This window comes from Didymosphaeria variabile (assembly GCF_027946475.1).
Source record: "Didymosphaeria variabile strain IMI 356815 chromosome Unknown scaffold_9, whole genome shotgun sequence".
Lineage (NCBI taxonomy): Eukaryota > Fungi > Ascomycota > Dothideomycetes > Pleosporales > Didymosphaeriaceae > Didymosphaeria > Didymosphaeria variabile.
Window position 1 is genome coordinate 924,343 of NW_026611628.1, and position 22,293 is coordinate 946,635.

Here is a 22,293-nt window from a genome sequence, read left to right on the forward strand (position 1 = left end):
TGCTCTTGTGCCCATGCACAGGCTGCCATGAGTGCCAAAACCAAGACCGTGAATGACCGCATTTTTAGGGCTCGGGGGCAAATGGTCGATTGATTTATTCGACTTTTTGTGTCAAGATCGTTGTCCAGTGACAGAGGAAAGCGTAATGAGGTTGAGGTGAATGGAGTTTCGTCGTTGGGTGGGAAGAATCAGATACCCAACGGTTGTAGAGACGACGACAATATATGAGTCTGATGGTTGCCAGCCGTCCGTTTCGCAATGCCATGACGTATCTCCCCGCACCGGTTGCCTTGTCGTGAGATTTTGGTAGACTAATGCTGTCGATGTCTCAGAGACTATTGATGCAACTTTCAGCCAGAATTGTGGGTGCTTATCCTTGTTGGGGGATTCACCTACCTTGCCAATATTCACCTACCTTACCAGTAGTCACCTACCTTACCAATGAAGGCCTGCCAGTTTACGTTGGCTTTATGGCATCGTTACATCTTCCTTCTTTGTGGTCGATGGCCTGAAATCTATCACTCACGATGCTGCCACTTCTACGTCTCGGTTAACTCATGCCCGTCGCCGCGGCAAGAAATCGGCTTTCAGCAGGAGGTGTTCGTAAGAAATCAGCTTAGACTTTCGGGATAGGAAAGTTTGTTATGCTTAGCTTTGCTTGAATTAGCTTGTCTGGCGAGCAAGGGCAGCCCTACCACTTGACGAATCCTTCGTCAGCCTGACTGCATCATCGAGCATGCGTGTGGAGGGCAAGAATATCACTCGTTGACAACACTTTTGCATTAGGCGGAATTGGGATTGCCACAGAACGATCGACCCCCGATGTACCATTCTCTATTACGCCGTCCCACGATTACGTCCAAGGCAATAGTTTCAGTTCCGAACCCGTGGTCATAGCGAGTCCAACGCGCTAGGATTGGCTACGCTCTCGCCCCACCGTGTCAATTAACTGCCTGGGTGTTCGAGTCACGAATTTGCCTTGAAAACTAGGATGGTCGATCGAGTCGATCTATGTCACGGACATTTGTTGGCAGAAGCTGCCGACTGCAAATGTGGGAGCTACCAACTAGGCTAGCGTCTGTATAGGCAACGCCCCACCCGCGCTGCCTCCATGATTCCTACACCTATTTACCTCGCTTCAATACCATTCACTCACAAAATACCCATAGTGCCATTGCCCGAGGTCGCCCAGAAAAAAGAATACCGTCTATACTCCGCATCCAGATACTGTTAGGGAACCAGCGCAAGCCATGGCAACGACGGAGCCTGATCCTTTCCCTACGCAATGGACATACAGCCTGGTAAAAAACTTCTCGCGTGAAGGGGTCGAAGCGGCTTGGGCTAGAGGTTCTCCACAGCCTTGGTCTGCGGCGGACAGTGTGATTTCTTCTTCCGAAGGTGCCCGGTTCAATCGCATTGCTGTGAGCCCAGACGGAAAATATCTAGCTGCAGGAAACGCCGATGCCGTGAAGATTTTCGAGATCCACGACAACGGCGCGCGGGAGCGGTTCTCATTCCCTCCCCAGCTCGGCGCCGGGACGCTGAACCATCTAGAGTGGGCCAACGACGATGATGATTCCGATGAAGGGCAGAATAACACTCTTGTCATCTCGATCGCAACAGTACAACCTGGCATGAAGCGGGAGGCGCGCGTGGGCGTTTATGCGTTCAGCGACAATTTGACCTCGATCAGGCTCGTTCAGAAATGGAATTGCTTCTCCTGGCCCCTACGGAGCTTGAAGATGCTCGATACTTCTGGTCGAAGGTTATTGGTCTTGCCGTTACCAGAGGCTGAGGCATCGACTACAGGTGGTGGCGGTAATCTCGAGATTTGGTCATGGCGACAGCAAACTCGCTTGCATTCCCTGGATGTCCGCAGCGATGATATTTCTTGGTTGTCATTCAGCCCGAACGGTCAACTCGTGGCCGTGGCGGGCAAGGACCGAATCTTGAGAATCTTCGACGTTGTCTCGGGGAACATGCGCTCTTTTACCGGGGTCCTCAAGGGATCACAGATCAACGGAGGAGCATTCAGTCCGGATGGGAATCTGATCGCATGTTCTTGCTCGGCTTTCGGAGCCGACGCCGCGGCGGTGCAAATTTTCGACCTCGACGGGCAGAACTTGCATAACTTGCCGTTCCAACCTATGACGCGAAGTCTGGCCTGGTCACCGGATGGTAAGATGCTGGCATATGGTGCGCAAGGAGGATATTTGGACGTCTCTGTGGTGGCTCAGGATCCATCTACGACGGTCACCACCGTTCAGTCATGGCATTTGGACTACCCGGGAATCAGACCTTCGCCTCTCAACGAACCAGCGGCAATTCAATTCGTCGATGCAGGTACCAAACTGCTTTTCGCGACGGGCATGGAGGGCGGTGTCGAAATGTACGACTTCGACTCCAATCTCAAATATCGTTTTGAACCTGACGATGGTCAAAGCGAGTTCCAATTGGGAACGATGCGGAGCTTGATTGCCTGGTCACAGCATTGGAAGACGGTAGTCTGTCTCGATGGGGACGGTTGTATTCGATTCTGGAAGATCTGATAGTGTGGGTGTCGTGAGGAGATTTTTGTCGTACACAAAGCCGAAGCACTGTGTCTCACTGTCAGCACAAGTTACCTGACGTTCTGATATTTGTTGGGCGTCAGCCCCGTGAGACCCCATCCGAACGTATATCCCCACGTTTGGTATCTACAGCCTCTTGACGTCATCTAGCTACTGTTAAGTGTTCAGGTCTTGAGAATTTATGCAATGCATTTGCTTGGTGCTAGGTAGGTAAATCGAGATGTTTAGGTGAAGGGATGCCGTGAGAATCCTGATTGCGAATATACTGCCAATCCATTTGAATCACACGATATGCTTGTATGGCAATGTTATACATGCCTCTCCCTCTGCGCCGTCGAAAATACTACATGATTCATCAGCTCAAGTTTGGTATTGAACGGATACCCTATACGCAAATACCATATTGGGCCTCCTTTTGTAATTGTTCCTTGCATTGATCTTCGCTCCATTGTCAATTAACACTTTCACCACTTCGCGCTACCGCGCTTCGACTGCTAAATGAAGCGCTGCGTTTCCATCGCTATCTTTCTGACTTGTACGTTTGAGGAACTGTGGCTTCCAGGTTTCCCAAGCAATCTGCTCTTGCACTAGTGGTACCAGCCCCAAGTAGCAAAGCATGTGCAGCAATGGTATAGTTTGGGGCGAAGAAACACATTTACTGTTTACAGACTGTATGAGACCCACCAGTTCCTGCGCAAGTGCCATTGTGAGACTAGCGCACTGGCTCAGGTGGCCCCCGCCAAGCATCGCCGATTGCTCCTTGCACAACGGGAAAAAATCATGGTCTTTCTAGATTTTCCGCCCCAAGATCTACACATCACGTTAGCATAAGAGCTTTGGCCCCAAGGGGCAGAGTAATCGATCATTGCTCTTGCCGCCAGACACTGTGATTGACCTCCGGCTAGGCGTAATCCGTACTTCGTCATAAATGTCACGCCGTGCTCCTTTAGTAGTGTTCGTAGGTGGCCTTCCAACAAGTGTTGCAATAATCTGCGAGATTATGTAGGCTGCATTTGCCTTATACGTGATGAGAACCTGGTTCACACAATCCTCGCGCATTATTTTACTCCCTGTTGCTTATAATACCAAAATCTTGTGGTGACATGCCAAGACAGATGACTGCCACATTTTGACGACTTGACCAGCGTATGTCAGAGGGTGACCACACAATTTCGAAGACGAGATCGCAGCATTCTAGCATTAAATCACCCCATGGAGCGATACTGTCTTTGTAGAGCTCCGATTTGTCCATTCCCTTCTCTGCTCCTCTCTCGCACATGTGAATACCAGCTCCCCCCCTCTGCGTGTCTCCTATCCCGCAAGAAAGAAAAGATTAGGGAAAGCCTCCAGTCTACGTTCCCTGGGCTTCCGGCGATGCTGATCGTAGTCTTTCTCTGGCCAAAGCTCCTGGCTCAGAACATGGAAGCTGGGCTCGGCCCCGGGCGCAGGCTGACTTGAGCCGATCGACATCGATCCGGATGGAGTAAAAGGTACCATGGCAAAGACCGACTCAGCCCTATATTGACGTCAGTAGCTGCCAGAGTGTGTAGATTTCTGGCGTGAGGTGTCTCCCGAGCGTGTATAAATACCTTCAGTACGTGGTCGTTGGTTCTTCGTCAACCTTCCTGGACATTCCTCTTCATAAGATCATCATCATCACTGTTACAAAGTCCCTCGAGATATCTTCAGTACCCCTTCAGACACAACAAGGACGTGAAGCGGAACCTGGCACAATGCGTTTCACCAGCATCATTGCGACGCTTGCTGTCGCCAGCATTGCGAACGCGTTTCCTAGGTAAGACACTCTATGGACAGGAGCTGAGTATGCAATGGAAAAAACCAGGCTCTAGACTAAACTCTTCGTGCACAGCGACGGTCTGCGCCCCAGAGCCGGCGAGATGAAGCTGGCCATCTCCAAGCTGGGCAACAAATGGTCCCTAGACATGAGCCAGTACCGACCAGAAAGCCAGATCACGGGCAACGAGGGCGTCGAGATCTGGGACGTCAGCGGCTGCACGGCCCTCTTCTTCTTCAGCGACACATCCGTCTCGGCCTACCACATTGAGGCCGGCAAGGAGCAGGATCAGGTCAAGTGGGCGACGACTAACGCCGTGGGCGAGGGCTCGACGAAGAAGGTCGTCTTCCACTCGCCTCGATACAGCGAAACCGACCGGGAGAAGGAGACTCTGGTCAGGGGGATTGTTGAGGGCAACTCGGACATCACTGATATCAGCCAGAACGGGTACTGGGTAGATACCGGCAATAGGAACCAGAGGTTTGCCTTCTGGACTGAGCCCCCGGGCTGGATTGTTGGAGGAGAGGAGTATAACAATGACGAGGATCCGCCAATCATATCATAGCTTGCATACCGTACGGGGGTTGGTTTTCCACACAGACTTGCCTTAGCCTGCCCTTTTTGTTAGAGCAATACAAATCTCTTGTCAGAAATAACTGGAACTTAATTGATTAGTGAGACTTTTATCAGATGACAAATATTGTTATCATATTAAGCAGCTGATTAGCAGCTGTTACTTTTCAACAGCTGTGATCAGCTACCACGCATATAGCAGGGCTACCATAGTATTATCACTCAAGATCTGTTATTAGAAAGGCATCTTTTCGGCCTTTCTTGCTCAGTCAAATGAAGGTGAGGCATTGCGGTCTGCATTTACCCCTAGCTATCTTACTCTTTCCAAGTGAAAGTTCATCAGTTGACGCCTCAATTACCCTGCGCCGCCATCTGCACCCCGGATCCAGTCCCATCGAAGTCCGTGCTTAGGAGAGCTCTTTCTCATCGCCACAACACCTGAACGTCAAACCAGAAATCACCTCCCCTCCAGCCTCGATCTCGCACCTGACCACCTCATAGTTGCTACTTTCGTACCTCCTAAGCTCATCTTCATGCTCCTTATTAGCTACTTTGTACAGCCATCCCTGGACACTGTCCTGCTCCAACCCATCCACAAGGGCATAATAACGACCCCACTTCTTCTTGCTGCCTCGCGAGATGGTTGCAGCGCTAAGCGAGGGCTCACAGTCCAGATCTAGTAGCCTAGACAGCCTATCGGGATCCGCCAAAGTGCCATAGAAGAAGTATGACACAGGATGTTCGTTCTGACGGGGGGACGGCACGTTGCTGATGCGACGCTGTGGGAGCGTGGCGTCGACGCCAAGTGTGGGAGCTATTGAAATGTCCGACAAATCTTTGATGGCAGATCCAGGGAGTGGGACAAAAACAAGCCCTGGAAGCGCCCTCCTGAGTGCGGCGACTGTTGCGGCATCCACGACCGCGAAATCCTTATTGCCTGTGTCGTTCCGCACTATCTTTAGTGGTTGTGAGAGTCCCGCAATGGTTTGAATGTCTACCGCATTCAGCCCACGGACAAGTCCGATGAGGTATTCTTCGGCATGTTTCTTCTTTGTACTTGAGTTTGTCGGGCAAAGATGCTGCTGTATGGATGGGCTCGAGGCGAAATGCGTAATGTAATGGGCATAGCTCTCCTGATCATGGCCTTGAGCCTCCATGGTATCGCGCACGAGGCCCCAATGATCATCCGATATGGTAATGTGAGACAGATTCTGGAAATGCGTCTCGATTGCTTCTTCCGCTTGTTCAGCTGTGTATCCAAAAAGCTGCATCCAACGATCTACGTCTGCATAAGTATTGGCTGTTGCGCTGGTCTGTGCCATATTCTCCAGGGCTTTGAGCATGTCCATGATAGCACATGTATTTTTAACAGCTCAGATTATCTGCGCTGTACTCTAAAGTGACTCGAGGTGCGCTTGCCATGTTTGATTCTGGTGCGAATCTCGGAGTTCTGGTGGAAGGAAATTTTAGCGAGCTGTAGATGTGAGTGTCTAATTTACATCAGCTGCGGCCTGTTGAGTCATGATGAAACCATGGTAAGTAGCGTTGATGCTGAGCTTGCGGTTCCACGGTCCGTCGGTCTTCCTCCCTACAACTAAAGGCCAATACATTTTACTGTGACAGAGCCAGGGTCAAGACTTTTGTTGCAGGCGGCGTCTTACATCGCGATATGCTCGCGCGTAATGCAGCCTACAAGGCATTGAAAATCTTTCCATTTCCGAGTGGACCTAGGCGAGCACTTCGCAGTTCACGTAACATGTCCACGGGTGAAGCGGCACCCACATCAAAGTGCAGGTGCGATGGCAGAGGCAGCTGCGGTACGAGATCCTGCCATTGCAGGAGCATACTTGGAAGGCACCTAGGAAAGAGGTAAACATAACGTCATCCTCCTACCAGTTCCTCTCCGCTTCCTTCACGAAAACACACATCAGAAGTACGATCATCCTATCACGTGCTCAAATCTCTTTGACGCAATGTCATCTTACTCTACTTCCTCTCTTCATCTCCAGATCGCGCCATGGAGGGTGGCTGAAGCTAGGGTACGAGGATGTCGAATCCTGAAAATGTAGCAGCGCGATTAGGAAGAAGTGACTCCTGTCTTCACAGGCATACTTTCAAAGCGGAGTGTTCGTCACACCCAAGCTTTCAACTATAAAGAGCTATCAGATTAGTGTGACCGCTAGCGCCGAGCTAAACTGGTGGAAACTGCCGTTGAGTTTCCTCTTGATATTGTCAAACATGTAGTATACATACCACTACTGTTTATCGAAAATGGCTTCAAATGTTCGCGGACGCAATCTGACTGTGGGGACAAAAATTCTCCTCGCTGAAGGCCTGTCGCTGGCCGGTACCTGGCCACGTGCCGGCTAAGCTCCCGAGGTTGAAACACCGTTTCGTACGAGTCCCACTTCCCTGGGCCCGTAGAGTTCCTCCAGCGGGCGCCATCTTGACAATTGAGATGTAGAATGGCTTGCATAGCAGTCACGAAGGGTTTGGTTTGGCATATTGTGAGCCATAAATTCTGGTCATATCTTCTCCCATTGGTATCGTAACAAGAACGCCCTCCTACGCATGTGCCTGGTATCTCAACAAAACGCCACCCTTCAGTCATAACCCAATGAAACTATCAAAACATTCTACACCCTGTCCGCGCCTTTGGGCAATCCCACCAATTGCACCTCGTCGACGCTTCCGAATTTCTCGTACTTCTTGTAGCCCCCTCCACTTCCGATGGTGCCGTCGCTCAGTTTGCCTCCAGTAGCGCTTGAGTTTCCGCTCTTGCCAGTGCTGTCTGCACCAGAACTGCCGCGCGAGCTGAACAGTTTGCTTCCTTGTGATGAGAGGAACGCGGCGGACTTGACGATCAGAGGGCGGTAAGTGGGCAAGCAGGCGCAAAGTATGGCAATACCAGAATGCACGTCGAGCCACGTAATGTCGAGGACGAAGTCGATGGCTTGAACGCCAGCTTGAGCGGACTTGAGGATGCGGATGATACCGGTGACGATGACCCTTTGCGCGTGTCAGCGGACGGTTGCTCTGGAACGAAAGACGAAGGCGAAATAACTTACAGTCCTCCAAGAACAAAGATGAACAAGAGCTCTGCCTTGCGGTGCCATGGGAGCTTAAGGCGGGTGACGTAGAACAGCGGCAGCGCAAGCACGCATACATCGAGGAATAGCTCAGTGCTGCACATAACTATGAAGAAGGTGCTGTAGAAGAAGCATTTCTCCGGGATCAGGAGCGGTTGCAGCCAAAGCACGCTGGGTGGAGAGCACACTGCGTGGGGTCAGCCCGAGTTCGCGGATTTCTATTGCCCACGTAGGGTATCTTTCGCGCGTCTATTGCCATGTTATGGCCGTTGACCAGGATTAGGGTAACACATTGCGAGTTAAAGTTCCGCAGGTTACACAGCATTCCCCGGTCGCGGGGTAAGACGCCCGAACACGAGCTGCATGACATTTCTAGATCGCGGACAACCTAAATTGAACGACCCAAAATGATGCAGAAGAATGAAAAAAAAAAAAAAGCTTCACTTACTCGCTGTTTCCGCAGCAAAAGCGGGAATGACCCATAAACCGTGCGCAACCATCAGGATCGTGGTCAAGCGCTTGAAGCTCTGAACCGGAAAGAGTCGTCGGTAGAGGAAAAGGATCGACATGTTCGTGAAAAAGATGATGGGGAAGTAAAATTCTCCGGCGATGTAGACGGCCTGGGACTTGAATTAGTCTCGTTATTTCAAAAAGGAGAGTGGGAATACTTACGCGCAGATAAGTTATCAAATGGGCGTCCATTAAGCTCTTCATCTTTCGTCCCTCGATGAGGCCGTGCATTTGGACACCATATTGCGCATAATACATCGCCTGCGCAATAATGATACACGCCTCACCCCAACCATATTTCGCCTTGGTACTCCAGTTCGTAATCAGACGCAGGACCACCGCGACCGTGGTCAATACGGTGAAGAATGTAGCAACGACAATGGCAGCACCGCCATGGGTGAGGAGAGCCGTGAGCATGTCCTGCATCGTGGCGGTAGGGGAGTTGTTCCTGGGTCGCTTGGACAGTGGTTGTCAAGGCTCTTTGCCTGCTTCCTCGTTGGTCTACTTGGAAGATTACCGTAGCAGGTAGAAAAACCGCCGTGTAGAAAGAGACCGGAAGACCGATGGGTGCTTCGCCACGTGGTGGTGAGAGTGTCCCAAAGGTACGGAGCAAACGATGGACCGAATGGTTTTGTGCCTTCTGGAGAAAGTGTGGCCAGTAGAGTATAAGTGCTTTGCATGAAGCAGGGGAGGCGTTTAGGGTACCCGGCCAGGCCCGACTCGCATCTACCCCATGTCTTCAGATGTTACACAGAGTCCGTTGTAGGAATTGGCGGGAAACGAGGCTTCGGAGTTACAGCGATCGATTGCTGGGGGCCATACGAGTGACTAACAACCCACAGTCCAACTTTGGCATTTCTTGTACGAATACCGATGAGGTAGTCTGCATAAGGGATAGTAGGTGGCTGTGGTCGGGGACAGTCACCGGGGAACCATTGCGGGCCTGCGGACCTGGAAATAAATTGTGGCAGGTCACTGGTGCATACTAGAGGGCGTTGAGACTAGGGAACGTTGAGACCCACTGCATTGCAGACATTGTGGTATGATTCAGCCTCGATGGCGTCTACGAAGCCCCACACGGAAGGAACTAGTCTACCGTCACTCCCGTCGATGGAAACTTTAAGCGGCTGCCGTTGCGGTCTTCGCCGGCAGCGCCGCTGGAACAGCCCCAGCATTCAACACCATGGCGATGTAAGCATAGGAGCTAATCAGAAACACCAGGACAGCACTTTCTTCCTGCCCAAAATGCTCTCTGACTTGACCCCAGATCTCATCACTTACGGGCCCCTTGCTGTTCGCCATGGCCAGCGCAAGCCGATATGCAGCAATTTCTGCATCGGCAAGACCCACAGGCTCTCGTCCCGCCAGAGCATCTGCCACCTGTTCGTCGCTGAGCCCGATGAGCTTCGCGAGCTGCGCGTGAGCATAATTCTCGTAGGCCGCCTCGAAATGGCCCCCGACCGCGAGAATAGCAAGCTCCTTCACGCGGATAGGCAGGCGTTTGTCGGTGCCAACCTTGATTGCATGGTCGAAGAATTCGGTGCCGGTAGATGGTGCGTACCTGTTACTCATGCTCGCTTAGCGGTGATTGAGCACAAGCAGCGTCTCCACAAAGGAAGGAGCGCTAACGTCCAATGTGCGTATGCAGGTAAGGCACAAGCCCGTAGCGCATGTGATGAACTTACAGCATGGAGGTAAAGGGTCCGATTAGGGCTCCTTCATCGTCAGCCCAGGCAAAGGGTGGGTTTTCTCCAAAGACGAATTTGGAGACCGAAGTGACATGGTCGTGAACAGGCTTCTGGGCCGCGGATAACGAGGACGGAGGAACAAGGGGAAAGCGAGTCGTGGCAGGGGTTTGTTCGGCTCCCATGTTGAGAAGATCCTCCAGTGGCTGATGATGATCTGATGTGGTTTCTACCGAGAACGTTTTATAGCGCTTCGTTTCAAAACAACGGGGCGAAGTACGTGGGGTGAGAGTGAAGCGATGCTGGCTATCTGCATACGATGCTTGTTGAGGCATGCGTTGCATGCAGATTAATATATTATCGGAGATGTCAACAGGCTAGGCACGTGCTAGGGTGTCGTGAGTAGGATTAACATCCTTGCCTTGAGCAGCTGGCACGTGTGACTCAGGCTGATGCGCTAAACGCCGCACCGTCTTCAGAGCATCACTTGCGCGTTCGACAGCAGTGGGGCGCTGATCAACGACAGATTCAGAGGAACGCGCATGTAGCGCAATGGCTGATCATCGAGCCGGAAAATGACAGAATATGATCCCAATGGGAATCTTTCACAATGAATTATCGAGTACACGGGCACTGATCGCCACAATCTGAGGAACGTGCTGGCATAGCTCCACTGCCATTGACTGTACATTTCTACACGGTTGGCTGTCAACTCATCTAGAGCTTCTCTGCGAAAGTCTTCAGAATCTCTAGCAGCTCGTTCTTCTTCTCCAGTTGGATCCAGTGGCCACTTCCTTGAATGATCTCAAGCTTGACGTCTGTCAACTTGCCACTCTGCGCGATTTGGCCAGCTACTTCGACACGCGTGATCGGATCCTGGTCTGAGTTGACGAACACCGTCGGCAGACTCACTGTCTTACGTTCATCAGGGACTGTAGCTTCGTCTTCGTCGTTCAACCCTCGTACAGTGACCTTGTACCTATAGGACCCACAAGTTAGCTCTGGATTACGGCACTAGTTTCTTTGGGTTACATACCAGCTCAAGGGTCCGGAAGAGCCCTTATCACCGATAATCTTGTTATGCGTGGCGACCTCGGCCTCGGAGAGCCAGCTGGGGATCTCTGATTGTTTTCCGGAGGAGATGAAAGCTTCCGCAGCTCCGTAAGGGCAGAGATGCTCACGATGCACCTCAGGTGTGCTTGGGTATAACAATGACGAAAGCGATGAGTTCTAGAGACGCGTCAGCTATGCCAGGGTAGAGCAATGAGCCTAGCGAAGGACGCTAGCACAACATGTGCTTTTTTGAAAGCCCGAAGGATTGCGAACACCACTTCTTAGAGACTGCTGCATCGCCACGTTGCCGAAGTTTACGCTCCAAATGTCGGATAGCGATCCGGTCATGGCACGTCGGAGAACACACATGAAGTATGTTAGACCTACATTTTTGTCGCAAATGTCCGCAGCGTCATCTCGGTTGAAGAACTGCCAGTATCCGAAGACGGGATACCCGAATAGTTGCTCGGTGAGACCGTTGATAGCAGCTAAGATAAGTGAGCATACAGCAACATGCAAAGAGTATGCTATGAGACGATCAAGCCCGTTTGTGCTAAGTGCAGAAACGGCGATCGACATCCCATAGTGGCTCGGTCACCTACCTAGGTTGAATTGGCCGGGTTCCATATATGGAACCGAGAGGAAGACCAGCCCCTTGAGCAGCTCCGGGTGGTAGTTGTAGACGCGAGAAAGTAGTCCTGAGCCCCTGTTGCGGCTGTCAGAGAAGCGGCTTCGGCGAGCGTTCGAGCATCATACCAGTCGTGCGAGACGCCAATCACTGGCGCAACGCCTTCTGCTTTCAGGATCTCGGCAATATGACCAGCTTGCGTCTTGAACTTGTATTTCTCCAGCTCTGCTGGTGAATCTGTTCCTCCATAGCCAAGTAGATCTGGGGCAATAATGCCGTGGCCGAGTTCCGTCAGGCTGTTTATTTGGTGGCGCCAGTCGTAGCTTGAGCTGGGAAAACCGTGAAGGAGGAGAAAAGTTGATTTGGAAGGATTCTTCGCGGCAACGACTACATAGGCGTATGTCGTGCCGTCAGCAGTCTTGATAGCCTTAGACTTATCGGGAAACTGTTGCAAAGCCATGTTGAGTGTCAAGATAGCACGGAAAAACAAGAGTAGCGACTAGTGGATATATAGAGGAATGGACCGATTTTGCACAGCGGCGCAGTCAAGTACAACCTTGGGAGCTCGAAGTTTTGGGAAGGCACGATGCCTTACATAACCAGAAGCCGCCAGCGCGGTTCTACCTGCTGCTCGACAAACTCAAACTCATGCTGCACTGACCTTTAACATCTACCTCACTTCCTCCCCACAAGTCGGCGAATCCTCTGCACGATTTCCTGCACAGCCTTGTCCATGCCAGCACCTGGAAGCTCGTGCGCCCCTTGATGCAGAATCACCGGTCCCCTGTTCCCAGCGTCGCATTGTCCGTAGAGCTGCTTGTTACGCTCGGGATTAGTGACATCCTTCGCTCCCCATACTGTCCGCAAGCCACCGGATTAGCCGATGCTTTGTGCATGCAAGCAACAATGAAAGAGCACTCACCGTGCACCGTGGGCAAGCGCAATAAGCCTTCTTCCGACTGTGGATCCAGATGTCGAGCCTCGCCATGTGCGAGACCCACGAGGCTATGCGCGGGCTCGCCGGAGAAGAAGACTATTCCCTTGACTGGCATGTGCTGCAACTGCTGCGCGCGATAGCACCATGTTGCCGCGAGGCCACATCCCTGTGAAAACGCCAAGATGGCGTCAAACGGCCCATCCTGCCTAGATTAGAAACAGCCGCAGACTCAGGGGTGGCATTCAATACCTGCTCTAGGTAGTCTTCCAAGTCGTCAACGGCCTTCGTAATGGTGGTGGCTGATGTGGGGTCATAGTAGTGGAAGAAATTGTCTTCTGGCCTCACAAGTGAATCGATACCTGGGGCTTTCGGCCCTGAGACAGAGCCTTCAACGAACTCAAACGAGTGTTGAGGTCCGAGCTCATAGCGGATGGCAGCTATAGACGAGCGCGGGTAAGTAAAGCTAGGACCATAGCAGGGATCGGTTAGGGATTATTACCCGTCTGCAGCTCCAAGATCTGATTCGGTATCAGCAGCCGTATGAGCGTAAAATGTGCTTTGAAAACAGACCTGGTTGTTGGTACCGCCTCCGTGTAACATCAAAAAACGCATCGTGAATGGAGTGTATAGTCGTCCCTTCGTTGTTCTAGCCTGTTCTCAGGCTTCCAAGGACGGCTTGTTTCGTTGAGCTTTGGTGTTTTATCTACAAGTCCGAGTCCGAATTGGCGATCTCTGCAAGATCCCTCCAAGCGGAGCTTTATAGACCATCAACAGCTCATTACCGTTACTGCTGGTGGAGCATCATTACCGGTTGTACAAGCCTTGCGGGAACCGGCCCACAATAGCGTTGCGGCACTCCCGGTGCCGCTGGTGCCACTGGTGCTGCTATCAGCCGCTCTCAGCGCCTAGTATCCCTACTAGTACGGACCCTTACCTAACGTGTAGAGGCAATTCACCGGGCTGACCCCGAAAACACACATGTTAATCTGTCGATTCAGTCCTGAAAAGGCAGGTAGAATGGTCACTTGGCATCGGATTGTAACGTAGAGAGGTGAGTGAATTGCTTGCCTCGCGCGTAAGAAGTCCAGAAACTGGCGAACAGATTGCCAAAGACATGGAGATGCTACCTCGGTACCCGTGGTGGACGCCTGCTGTAGTGACGCGCGGACTGGTTCCCCATCCAGACCCGTTTCGTGGCCAGGATCGTACATGCTCTTTTCCCCGGCTTGACCATATCGCGCAACGAGGTCTCATGATAGGTCAATGACTTCTCGTCCTCGAGTGTGCCTTGAGCGTTGTAACGGTATTCTCCGTAGGAGCATCTGATAGGTTCAAGGTGCAATTGCTTCAAGGAGATAACTGGAGTCTTTACCCTCTGCCCTTCGCTTTCACTCATTCCAGTACTCCCCTTCAGTACTTACTACAATAATGCCTTACGTTGAGACACCGCCCGACGCACGGACCCCTGAGAATGACTCCTTTGGTCACGAGATCAATGATATCGTAGATGGCGAACTCATTGAGCCGATTGCCGTTATCGGGTTCGCCCTCAAGGCGCCGGGCGATGCAACCAACGCAGATGCGTTCTGGGACATGCTTGTTGAAGGCCGTTCCGGAGCATCAGAATTCCTCAGCGATCGGATCAACATCGAAGCATTCTCCCAGAAGGGCATAAAAAGGAGCGGAGACGTGAGTCTGGAGAGTAAAATTGATCATGCAAAGCGTTGTTAACAATGAGGACCAGATCCCTATGCGTCGAGGACACTTCATCAAAGATGACATACGAGCGTTCGACGCCGGTTTCTTTTCCATATCACACACAGAGGCTCGTGCCATGGATCCGATGCAAAGACTCTTGCTAGAGACCGCGTACCACGGTTTCGAGAACGGTAAGTTCGCTTTCTGTGACGAGCAGTTTCGATTCGAGCCTAATTTGATTAGCTGGTATACCAATGCACGAACTAGTTGGCTCGAGTACTTCCGTATATACCGGATGCTTTACTACAGATTACTTGATACAACTGACCAAAGATCCCCTGGCAATACCAACATATGCCGCTACCGGAACAGGGGCATCCATTCTCGCCAACCGAATAAGTTGGTTCTTCGATCTCAAAGGCCCTAGCGTAAACATGGACTCTGCATGTTCAAGTAGTGGCATGGCTTTGGATCTCGCCTGCGAAAACCTTCGCAATGGGTCCACGAAGATGGTAAGGCGATCGGTATCCTGTTATAGTTGAAAACATCACATGCTCACTGTTACAGAGTCTTGTCGGTGGCTGCAACCTCACATTTTCTCCAGAGTATTTCACTATGCTCACTAATCTTAACATGTTGTCCAAAGATGGTCAGTCACACAGCTTCGACCCTCGAGCCAATGGCTATGCGAGGGGAGAAGGTTTTGGCACGGTGGTGCTGAAGCGGATGAGCGACGCTGTTGCAGACGGAGACACAATCCGAGCCGTTATACGGTCGACAGGGTGTAATCACGATGGCAAGACGCCAGGTATAACCCAACCAAGTAGTGCAGTACAAGAACAGCTCGTACTAGAGACGTACCGAAAGGCTGGTCTCTCCATGGAGCCCACGCGATTCTGCGAAACACACGGAACCGGTACGTCTTTGGGCGATCCGATAGAGTCGATGGCTCTGGGTCGGGCATTTCAGGAAGCCAGGTCGCCGGCCGATCCATTGATATTGTGAGTATTGCGATCAACACACAAATCGTGCATTTTCTCACTTAGCCAAGGGGTGCGCTGAAAAGCAACATTGGCCATCTAGAAGGTGCTAGTGGCATAGCTGGTCTGATCAAGGCAATTATGGTCCTGGAAAATGGACTGATACCGCCGAACTTCGACTTCCAAGGTCTCAACCCTAAGATCGATGCTGAATATCTTGGTATCAAGATTCCAGAGCGTGTCATTAAATGGCCCTCAAATGGTCTGCGGAGGGCTTCCGTCAACTCATTCGGGTTCGGTGGTTCTAACAGCCATGTGGTGCTGGACGATGCATACAATTACCTCCGGCTGCGCGGCTTGCATGCCAACCATCGTACTGTGGCGCGCCCTCATCTCCAAGCGAGTGAATCCGCGAATGACTACCACAACGGTAATGGCTCCTCAAGCGGTCTCTCCAATGGTTCCGACTCCGGATATAGCGACTCGTCGGAAGCTGGTATTGAGATGCCAAAGACTCTTGTCTTCTCAGCTGATACTGAGGAAGCCCTGGCACGCGTCTTGTCATCTTACCAAGACTCTCTCAATCAGCACAAGTTATCCATCGGCGATCTGGCGTACACGCTCGACAGCAGACGATCACCTCCCCTGGCGGTCGTCTCTCACAGTGACTACTCCCGAAGACCTTGCAAAGATCAACTCGCGATCATCGATAGCCCGGAAAATTCAGGACAAGAAGCCACGCTTGGGCTTTGTATTCACCGGCCAAGGCGCACAATGGTTCGGTATGGGCCGTGAGTTGATGCTTTACCCGGTTTTTGCAGAGAGTGTGAAGAGAGCGGACAAGCACCTCAGGAGCCTCAGATGCCCCTGGTCTGCTGTCACAATGTTCACAAGCCTCGAGAAGTTGAGCATCGACGACCCGACTAGCTCGCAAACGCTATGCACTGTCCTACAGGTCGCGCTTGTAGATCTCCTCGACCATTGTGGAGTGAAGCCAGCCGCGGTTGTAGGGCACTCGTCCGGTGAGATTGCTGCCGCCTACGCTTCGGGCGCAATATCAAGACAGTCTGCGTGGTCGCTGGCATACCACCGAGGGTACCATGCTCAGACATTGCCATCTCGGACAGATTATCTTGGCAGTATGATCGCTGTCGGTCTCTCGGAAGCTGAGGCGCGCCCGTATCTTGAGGAAGTTATCCAGTCGAATTCTTCACCATGGGCATTGCGCGTTGCTTGCTACAACAGTCCGCGGAGTATGACTGTGTCCGGACCGAGCGACCAGGTCGATCATCTCAAGACGGTTCTAGATGCTGCTTCGGTCTTCAATCGGATTCTGCGGGTTCCTGTGGCTTATCACTCGCCGCAGATGGAAGTCATTGCAGCCGACTACGGCGACTCAATCGGCAGCCTGCCCGATCAAAAGCTGCAAGTTCCGATGGTCTCATCTGTGACGGGCAAGATAGCAACTGCGAAGCAATTGCAAAGAGCGCAGTACTGGGTCGACAACATGGTTTCCGCGGTCCGATTTGATGAGGCTGTGGAGGCCATGTCCGCCATCTCGCCCAAGACCTTGACCAAGAAACTTGACAAAAGCCACCTTATGACGCCTGCAGTTGACCTCCTTGTCGAGATTGGACCCCACTCAGCTCTGAAAGGGCCTGTCCTTGATATTCTAAAGAAGACGCCCAGAGCCTCTGAAGTGGAGTATGATGTTGCTATCTCTAGGAATGCGTCTGCTGTTGAGACTGTACAGCAACTCATCGGGCGCCTGCACTGCAGAGGCCTCAATGTCGATTTGAGGCAGACCAACGATCCCACAGGCGTTCCCCGCGCCGTAGTCACCAACCTTCCAGCATATCCGTTTGACAAGTCGCAAACCTTCTGGCATGAGAGCCGCATCAACAAAGACTATCGCCTGAGAGAACACGGTCACCAGGAGTTCCTTGGTTCACGATCGCTGGAGTGGTGCCCACTTGCTCCGCAGTGGCGGTACTTCATCCGTACCAAAGAGCTTCCTTGGACTGAGGACCACAAAATCAACGGCGCTACACTGTATCCTGCTTCCGGAATGATGGTGATGGCTGCCGAGGCGGCTCGCCAGATGGTCGCGCCGGCAGGCGACATCGAGGGCTACCAGTTCCGAAACGTAAAGTTTTCTACGGCTCTGAACATCCCACCATCGCGAGGAGAGCTTGAAGCACGTATCGGTTTGCGGCCACTTGATAATACCGACCATGGCTTCGAGTATGTCCTATACTCCGTGCAAGGCGATAATGGGTGGGTCGAGAACTCTAGAGGCGAGATTCAGGTCTATCTCAAGGCTGCTGCCGATCTTTCCCACGCGATACCAGGTATAGATGCGTCTGAAGCTGCACTCACATGCGATGAAAGTCTTGATATTGAGGTCTTCTATCAGTATCTCTGGGAGATGGGGTACGGATACGGCCCGGCATTCCAGCTTGTACAGGACATCCGATACGACTCCAAGTACAACAAGGTCCTAGGCCAGATCAAACCGTTAGTCACGCCTGTGAGCGAGGACTCCATTGTGCACCCTGCGACGCTTGATGCAATCATGCACCTCGAATTCGCGATCCTTTTCCAGGCCGGCAATGATCGCCCCGGAACTTTCATTCCTACCAAGATCGACAAAGTCTGGATGTCTGACAAGGGCTTGAACGTGAAGGATTCCCATGTCAATTCGGTTACAACGGTGCAAAGTCGCACTCAGCGACACGCGAAGGGATCTTGTCAGGTTTTCAGCCAAGACTACAGCCAGACTCTTCTACAGGTGGAAGGGATTGAGCTCACCATGGTCGCATCATCAAACAGCAAGGACTTGCTGCCACCTGGCTCCGAACATGTCTTGAACTACGTCTGCTCACAAGTGGACGTCGATTTGCTGAACGCTGAGCAGCTCAAAGCATACCTTGCCGAGGCGTTTCCGACTACACTGGATCCCATCGTGAAACGCAAGGCGATCCGTGACTTCATACTGCTCTCATTACAGAATTTGGATATGCGTTTGGGGATCCTGAACGCGACTCCGCCAACACAGCACGGACGTGCGTTCGTGGAATGGGCTAGGTCTCTATTGCGGCGTCCAGATGTCGTACTTCCAGACGCAAGCCTATCAGACCTCGAGGATGAAGTCCTACAGCATGGTACAGAGGGTCGCCTTATCGTCGAAATTGATAAGGGACTTCTTGACATAGTGCTCGATCGCCAACCGCCGCACGAGCTGCTTTTCGGACCGGATCGCCTGCTACCCTCGTACTACGAGGAGAAAGCACAGATGGAGATATACTTCAAACGCCTCGTCCACTACGTCTCGCTCCTCGCACACAAGAGACCGAATTTGAGGATCTTGGAAATCGGTGGCGGAACCGGAACGTTCACTTCGTATATCCTAGATGCGCTCAGTGTCCCCGGAGAAGACGGAGCGAAGCGCTTGCGATGTGCGTCTTACGACTTCACAGACATTGGCCCGACTTTCCTCGACCAAGCCGCTACTAGATATGCCGAGTTCGGCAGCAAGATGAAGTACAAGGTCTTGGACATTGAATCCGATCCTGAAGGCCAGGGTTTCCAGCTTGGAACCTACGATATCATCATCGCGATCTCGGTGCTCCACGCCACTCGTGACCTGGGAGAAACACTAACAAACACTCGGAAATTGCTCAAGCCTGGTGGTAAGCTCTTGCTGCAAGAACCGACCACACCTGAGGATCCTTCCCACTTTTACGCCTTCGGTGTGTTCCTTGGTTGGTGGCTGGGCGTCGAAGAATACCGGAGGCTATGTCCTTTGGCCGATCAACCGACGTGGGATCGGCTAATGAAGGAGAATGGGTTTACGGGAACAGATATCGTCATGCGCGACTATGAAAATGACGATGCGCATCAGATGGACTTCCTTATTTGTTCTGCAGCTGCCAACGATATTCCAGTCGTATCTACACCCGAGTACGAAATCTCGCTCATCATCGAGAGTGGGTCTACTGCTCAGTTATGTGCGGCGGAAATCGTACAAAACCAACTCCGTGCAGCTGCAAGTACCGAAAGTAAGATCATCAAGTTGAACGACTTGCTGGGCGAGTCTGGAGTACCTATCAGCACGTGCATCTCTCTTCTGGATTTTGACGGACCTTTCATAACCAACATGTCGGAACAACAGTATGACGGTCTTCAACAACTGCTGAAGAGGGCGAACGTTCTCTTGTGGGTCTCACGCGGTGGCGGAAACCACCCGCACCAACCGGGCTTCCAGATGATTGATGGCTTTGCACGATCATTCCGCCTCGAAGCCGCGCACCTCAAGCTCGTTCACTTGGCTTTAGAGCCATCGGAAACCCTGACTGAGAATCAAGCAGATGGCATTGTTCGAATTCTCGACGTCACCACCACATCCGAGAATTATGAACACGAAGTCACCGAGAAAGACGGCCTATTCCACGTCCAACGTGTGGTGCCACAGCCTGCTTTGCGGCAAGACTTCTTGGCTAGGATGCAACCCCAGCGCACGATCCAGCGCCAGATCACGGATAAATCCAGTCTCAGTCTGACCACTGGCGTCCCAGGACAGCTTGACACGCTTGCGTTTACGGCAGACACAAGACACAATGAGCCTTTGGCCTTCGACGAAGTAGAGATCCAAGTCAGGGCCGTAGGCCTCGGCCATGAAGATCATCTCATCGCAGCTGGGCGGTCGGAAGCTCACGCTTTTGGAAGAACTTGTGCAGGATTTGTCACCCGTGTCGGGGACGGCTGCAAACTACAAGCGGGCCAGAGAGTATGGATGCACTCTAGTGGGACATGCGGCTCGCTCGCTCGCTCCTCGATGCATACCGTGGTGTTCCTTCCGGAAACCGTCTCCTTCGAACAGGCCTGCGCACTGCCTGACGATATAGTCACTGCTGCACATGCTATCCAAGTCGTTGCGAAGCTCGAGGTCAACGATTCCATCCTTCTCCACTGCGCGGGTTCACTTCTTCGCGCCATGTTGCGCTTCAGCAGGTCGTCTGGGCTTAACGTCTTCGTTCTTGTGCCCAATTCCAACGAGAAGCTCGAAGTGGAGAAGGAAACTGGATTGCCACCGCGCAATGTTCTCGTCTCCACAACGCCCTTCCAACACCAGTTCAAGGCGCTCAACGGAGGTCGAGGAGCAGATGCTGTGATCAGCACTCGTGCAGATCTGGCGTGTGCGGAAGTCCTATCAAGCTTTGGAACGTACGTGCGAATCGCGAACGACAAGCAGCCGTCTGCAGCACCTTCTTCCGCGGGTAACACCACCTTTGTCAATTTGGATGTTGCTGCGCTCGCAGATTCCCGTCCGAAGATACTTCAGCCTGCTCTACAGGTTGCGATCAGTACCGCTTCTATAGCCAAGCAGGACAAGGTCCAAACCTATCCATCATCGGATCTTACCGGGGCCTTTGAGAAGCTGGCTGAGGTTGATAATGGTGAGAGAGTGGTGTTGACTTTCAGCTCCAGTGATTCTGTTCCAGTAAGCCATTCAGACGCACGAACGTTACTGATACAGTACTAACAAGTCTCGACAGACCCGAGTCCCACAAAAAGAGGCATACGCGCTAAGTGCCAATGGCACATACGTCCTCACCGGAGCTTTCGGTGGACTTGGTCGTGAGGTTACTCGTTGGCTAGCAAGCAAGGGCGCGAAGTATATGATTCTTCTTTCGCGGTCTGGACCTCGAAGTGAGGAGGCATTGAAGCTTGTTGCCGAACTTCAGGCGATGGGCATCACTCTTGCAACGCCGATGTGCAACGTCACAGATGCCGATGGCGTGAAGAAAGCGATCCGCGACGCTCAAGAGGGCATGCCTCCGATTCTTGGTTGCCTGCATTTGGCCGTATCGGGCAAAGATAAGTCCTTTGAGTACATGTCGTACCCCGAGTGGGTGGACCGAACTTCTGCCAAGGTGCAGGGAACCGACTGCGTTTACGCCGCTCTTCCCTCCAACCTCGACTTCTTCATCATGACTGCCTCTGTGGGCGGCATGGCCGGATTGATATCCATGTGCGCATACTCCGCCGGTAACGCCTATCAGGACAATTTCGCGAGGTACCTCAACGGTAAAGGCCAAAAGGCCATCGCCATCGACTACGGCGCTGCTCAAGACATTGGCATGCTTGCAGGCCAGGACCTCATGTACACTCGCCTCATTCAGACCGGCCAGTACACTCCTGTCACTGATAAAGAGTTGCTGGCGTTGCTCGAGTATTACTGTGATCCGGCGGTTACGGTACAATCGGTCGAGCAGGCACAGCCGATCATTGGGATTGAGCCCCCAGGCCGCCGCATTGCGCAAGGCAAGGAAGTACCAGAAGGCATGAAGCATTCGTTATGGGCGCACCTCTACGATATGGGAGACTCCAATTCTGCGACGGATGCTGCCGAAACAGGACAAACTTCACGTTCCGCGAGTCTCAAGGACTCTATTAATGCCGCACCAGACGTGGCTGAAGCGGAGCACATAGTTATCGACGCACTCATTCAACGAGTTGCAAAGACGACATCCGTACCGCCGGAGAAGATGGAGGCTGAGAGACCGATTCACAGCTACGGAGTAGATTCCTTGACGGCGATTGATTTGAGGAACTGGATTGCGAGCGCGTTTGAGTATGACATTGCAGTCTTTGAAATTCTGGGCGAAGCGACTTTCAAGGGAGTAGGAGGAAGTATCGCGCGGAAGTTGAAGGAAGAGAAATAAGTTGGAGTGGAAGCGCGCGAAATTGGCTTGTGGCGCTTGGTTTTAGC

At 52.2% G+C, this 22,293-nt stretch overlaps 7 protein-coding genes across 7 annotated transcripts; 3 read left to right on the forward strand and 4 right to left on the reverse strand.

Moving 5' to 3' along the window:
- Positions 1 to 1,250: 1,250 nt before the first annotated feature.
- On the forward strand, positions 1,251 to 2,549 carry N0V89_011608 (uncharacterized protein; the record flags this gene model as incomplete). Its single annotated transcript, XM_056220337.1, has 1 exon — positions 1,251 to 2,549. One exon carries the CDS (start codon positions 1,251 to 1,253, stop codon positions 2,547 to 2,549), a length of 1,299 nt encoding a protein of 432 aa, XP_056065640.1.
- Positions 2,550 to 4,303: 1,754 nt separating this feature from the next.
- Positions 4,304 to 4,930, forward strand: N0V89_011609 (uncharacterized protein; the record flags this gene model as incomplete). The annotated part of the gene is made up of 2 exons (XM_056220338.1): positions 4,304 to 4,307; positions 4,461 to 4,930. 2 exons carry the CDS (start codon positions 4,304 to 4,306, stop codon positions 4,928 to 4,930), a joined length of 474 nt encoding a protein of 157 aa, XP_056065641.1.
- Positions 4,931 to 5,345: 415 nt separating this feature from the next.
- N0V89_011610 (uncharacterized protein) lies at positions 5,346 to 6,287 on the reverse strand (the record flags this gene model as incomplete). The annotated part of the gene is made up of 1 exon (XM_056220339.1): positions 5,346 to 6,287. One exon carries the CDS (start codon positions 6,285 to 6,287, stop codon positions 5,346 to 5,348), a length of 942 nt encoding a protein of 313 aa, XP_056065642.1.
- Positions 6,288 to 7,574: 1,287 nt separating this feature from the next.
- Positions 7,575 to 8,963, reverse strand: N0V89_011611 (uncharacterized protein; the record flags this gene model as incomplete). Its single annotated transcript, XM_056220340.1, has 4 exons — positions 7,575 to 7,947; positions 8,007 to 8,214; positions 8,476 to 8,647; positions 8,700 to 8,963. The coding sequence occupies 4 exons, from the start codon at positions 8,961 to 8,963 to the stop codon at positions 7,575 to 7,577; spliced, it is 1,017 nt and encodes a 338-aa protein (XP_056065643.1).
- Positions 8,964 to 9,656: 693 nt separating this feature from the next.
- On the reverse strand, positions 9,657 to 10,407 carry N0V89_011612 (uncharacterized protein; the record flags this gene model as incomplete). Its single annotated transcript, XM_056220341.1, has 2 exons — positions 9,657 to 10,098; positions 10,223 to 10,407. The coding sequence occupies 2 exons, from the start codon at positions 10,405 to 10,407 to the stop codon at positions 9,657 to 9,659; spliced, it is 627 nt and encodes a 208-aa protein (XP_056065644.1).
- A 532-nt stretch (positions 10,408 to 10,939) lies between these two features.
- N0V89_011613 (uncharacterized protein) lies at positions 10,940 to 12,363 on the reverse strand (the record flags this gene model as incomplete). The annotated part of the gene is made up of 5 exons (XM_056220342.1): positions 10,940 to 11,201; positions 11,259 to 11,452; positions 11,549 to 11,763; positions 11,878 to 11,981; positions 12,032 to 12,363. 5 exons carry the CDS (start codon positions 12,361 to 12,363, stop codon positions 10,940 to 10,942), a joined length of 1,107 nt encoding a protein of 368 aa, XP_056065645.1.
- A 1,905-nt stretch (positions 12,364 to 14,268) lies between these two features.
- On the forward strand, positions 14,269 to 22,246 carry N0V89_011614 (uncharacterized protein; the record flags this gene model as incomplete). Its single annotated transcript, XM_056220343.1, has 7 exons — positions 14,269 to 14,529; positions 14,585 to 14,729; positions 14,872 to 15,050; positions 15,106 to 15,454; positions 15,640 to 16,182; positions 16,232 to 21,021; positions 21,077 to 22,246. 7 exons carry the CDS (start codon positions 14,269 to 14,271, stop codon positions 22,244 to 22,246), a joined length of 7,437 nt encoding a protein of 2,478 aa, XP_056065646.1.
- Positions 22,247 to 22,293: the final 47 nt, after the last annotated feature.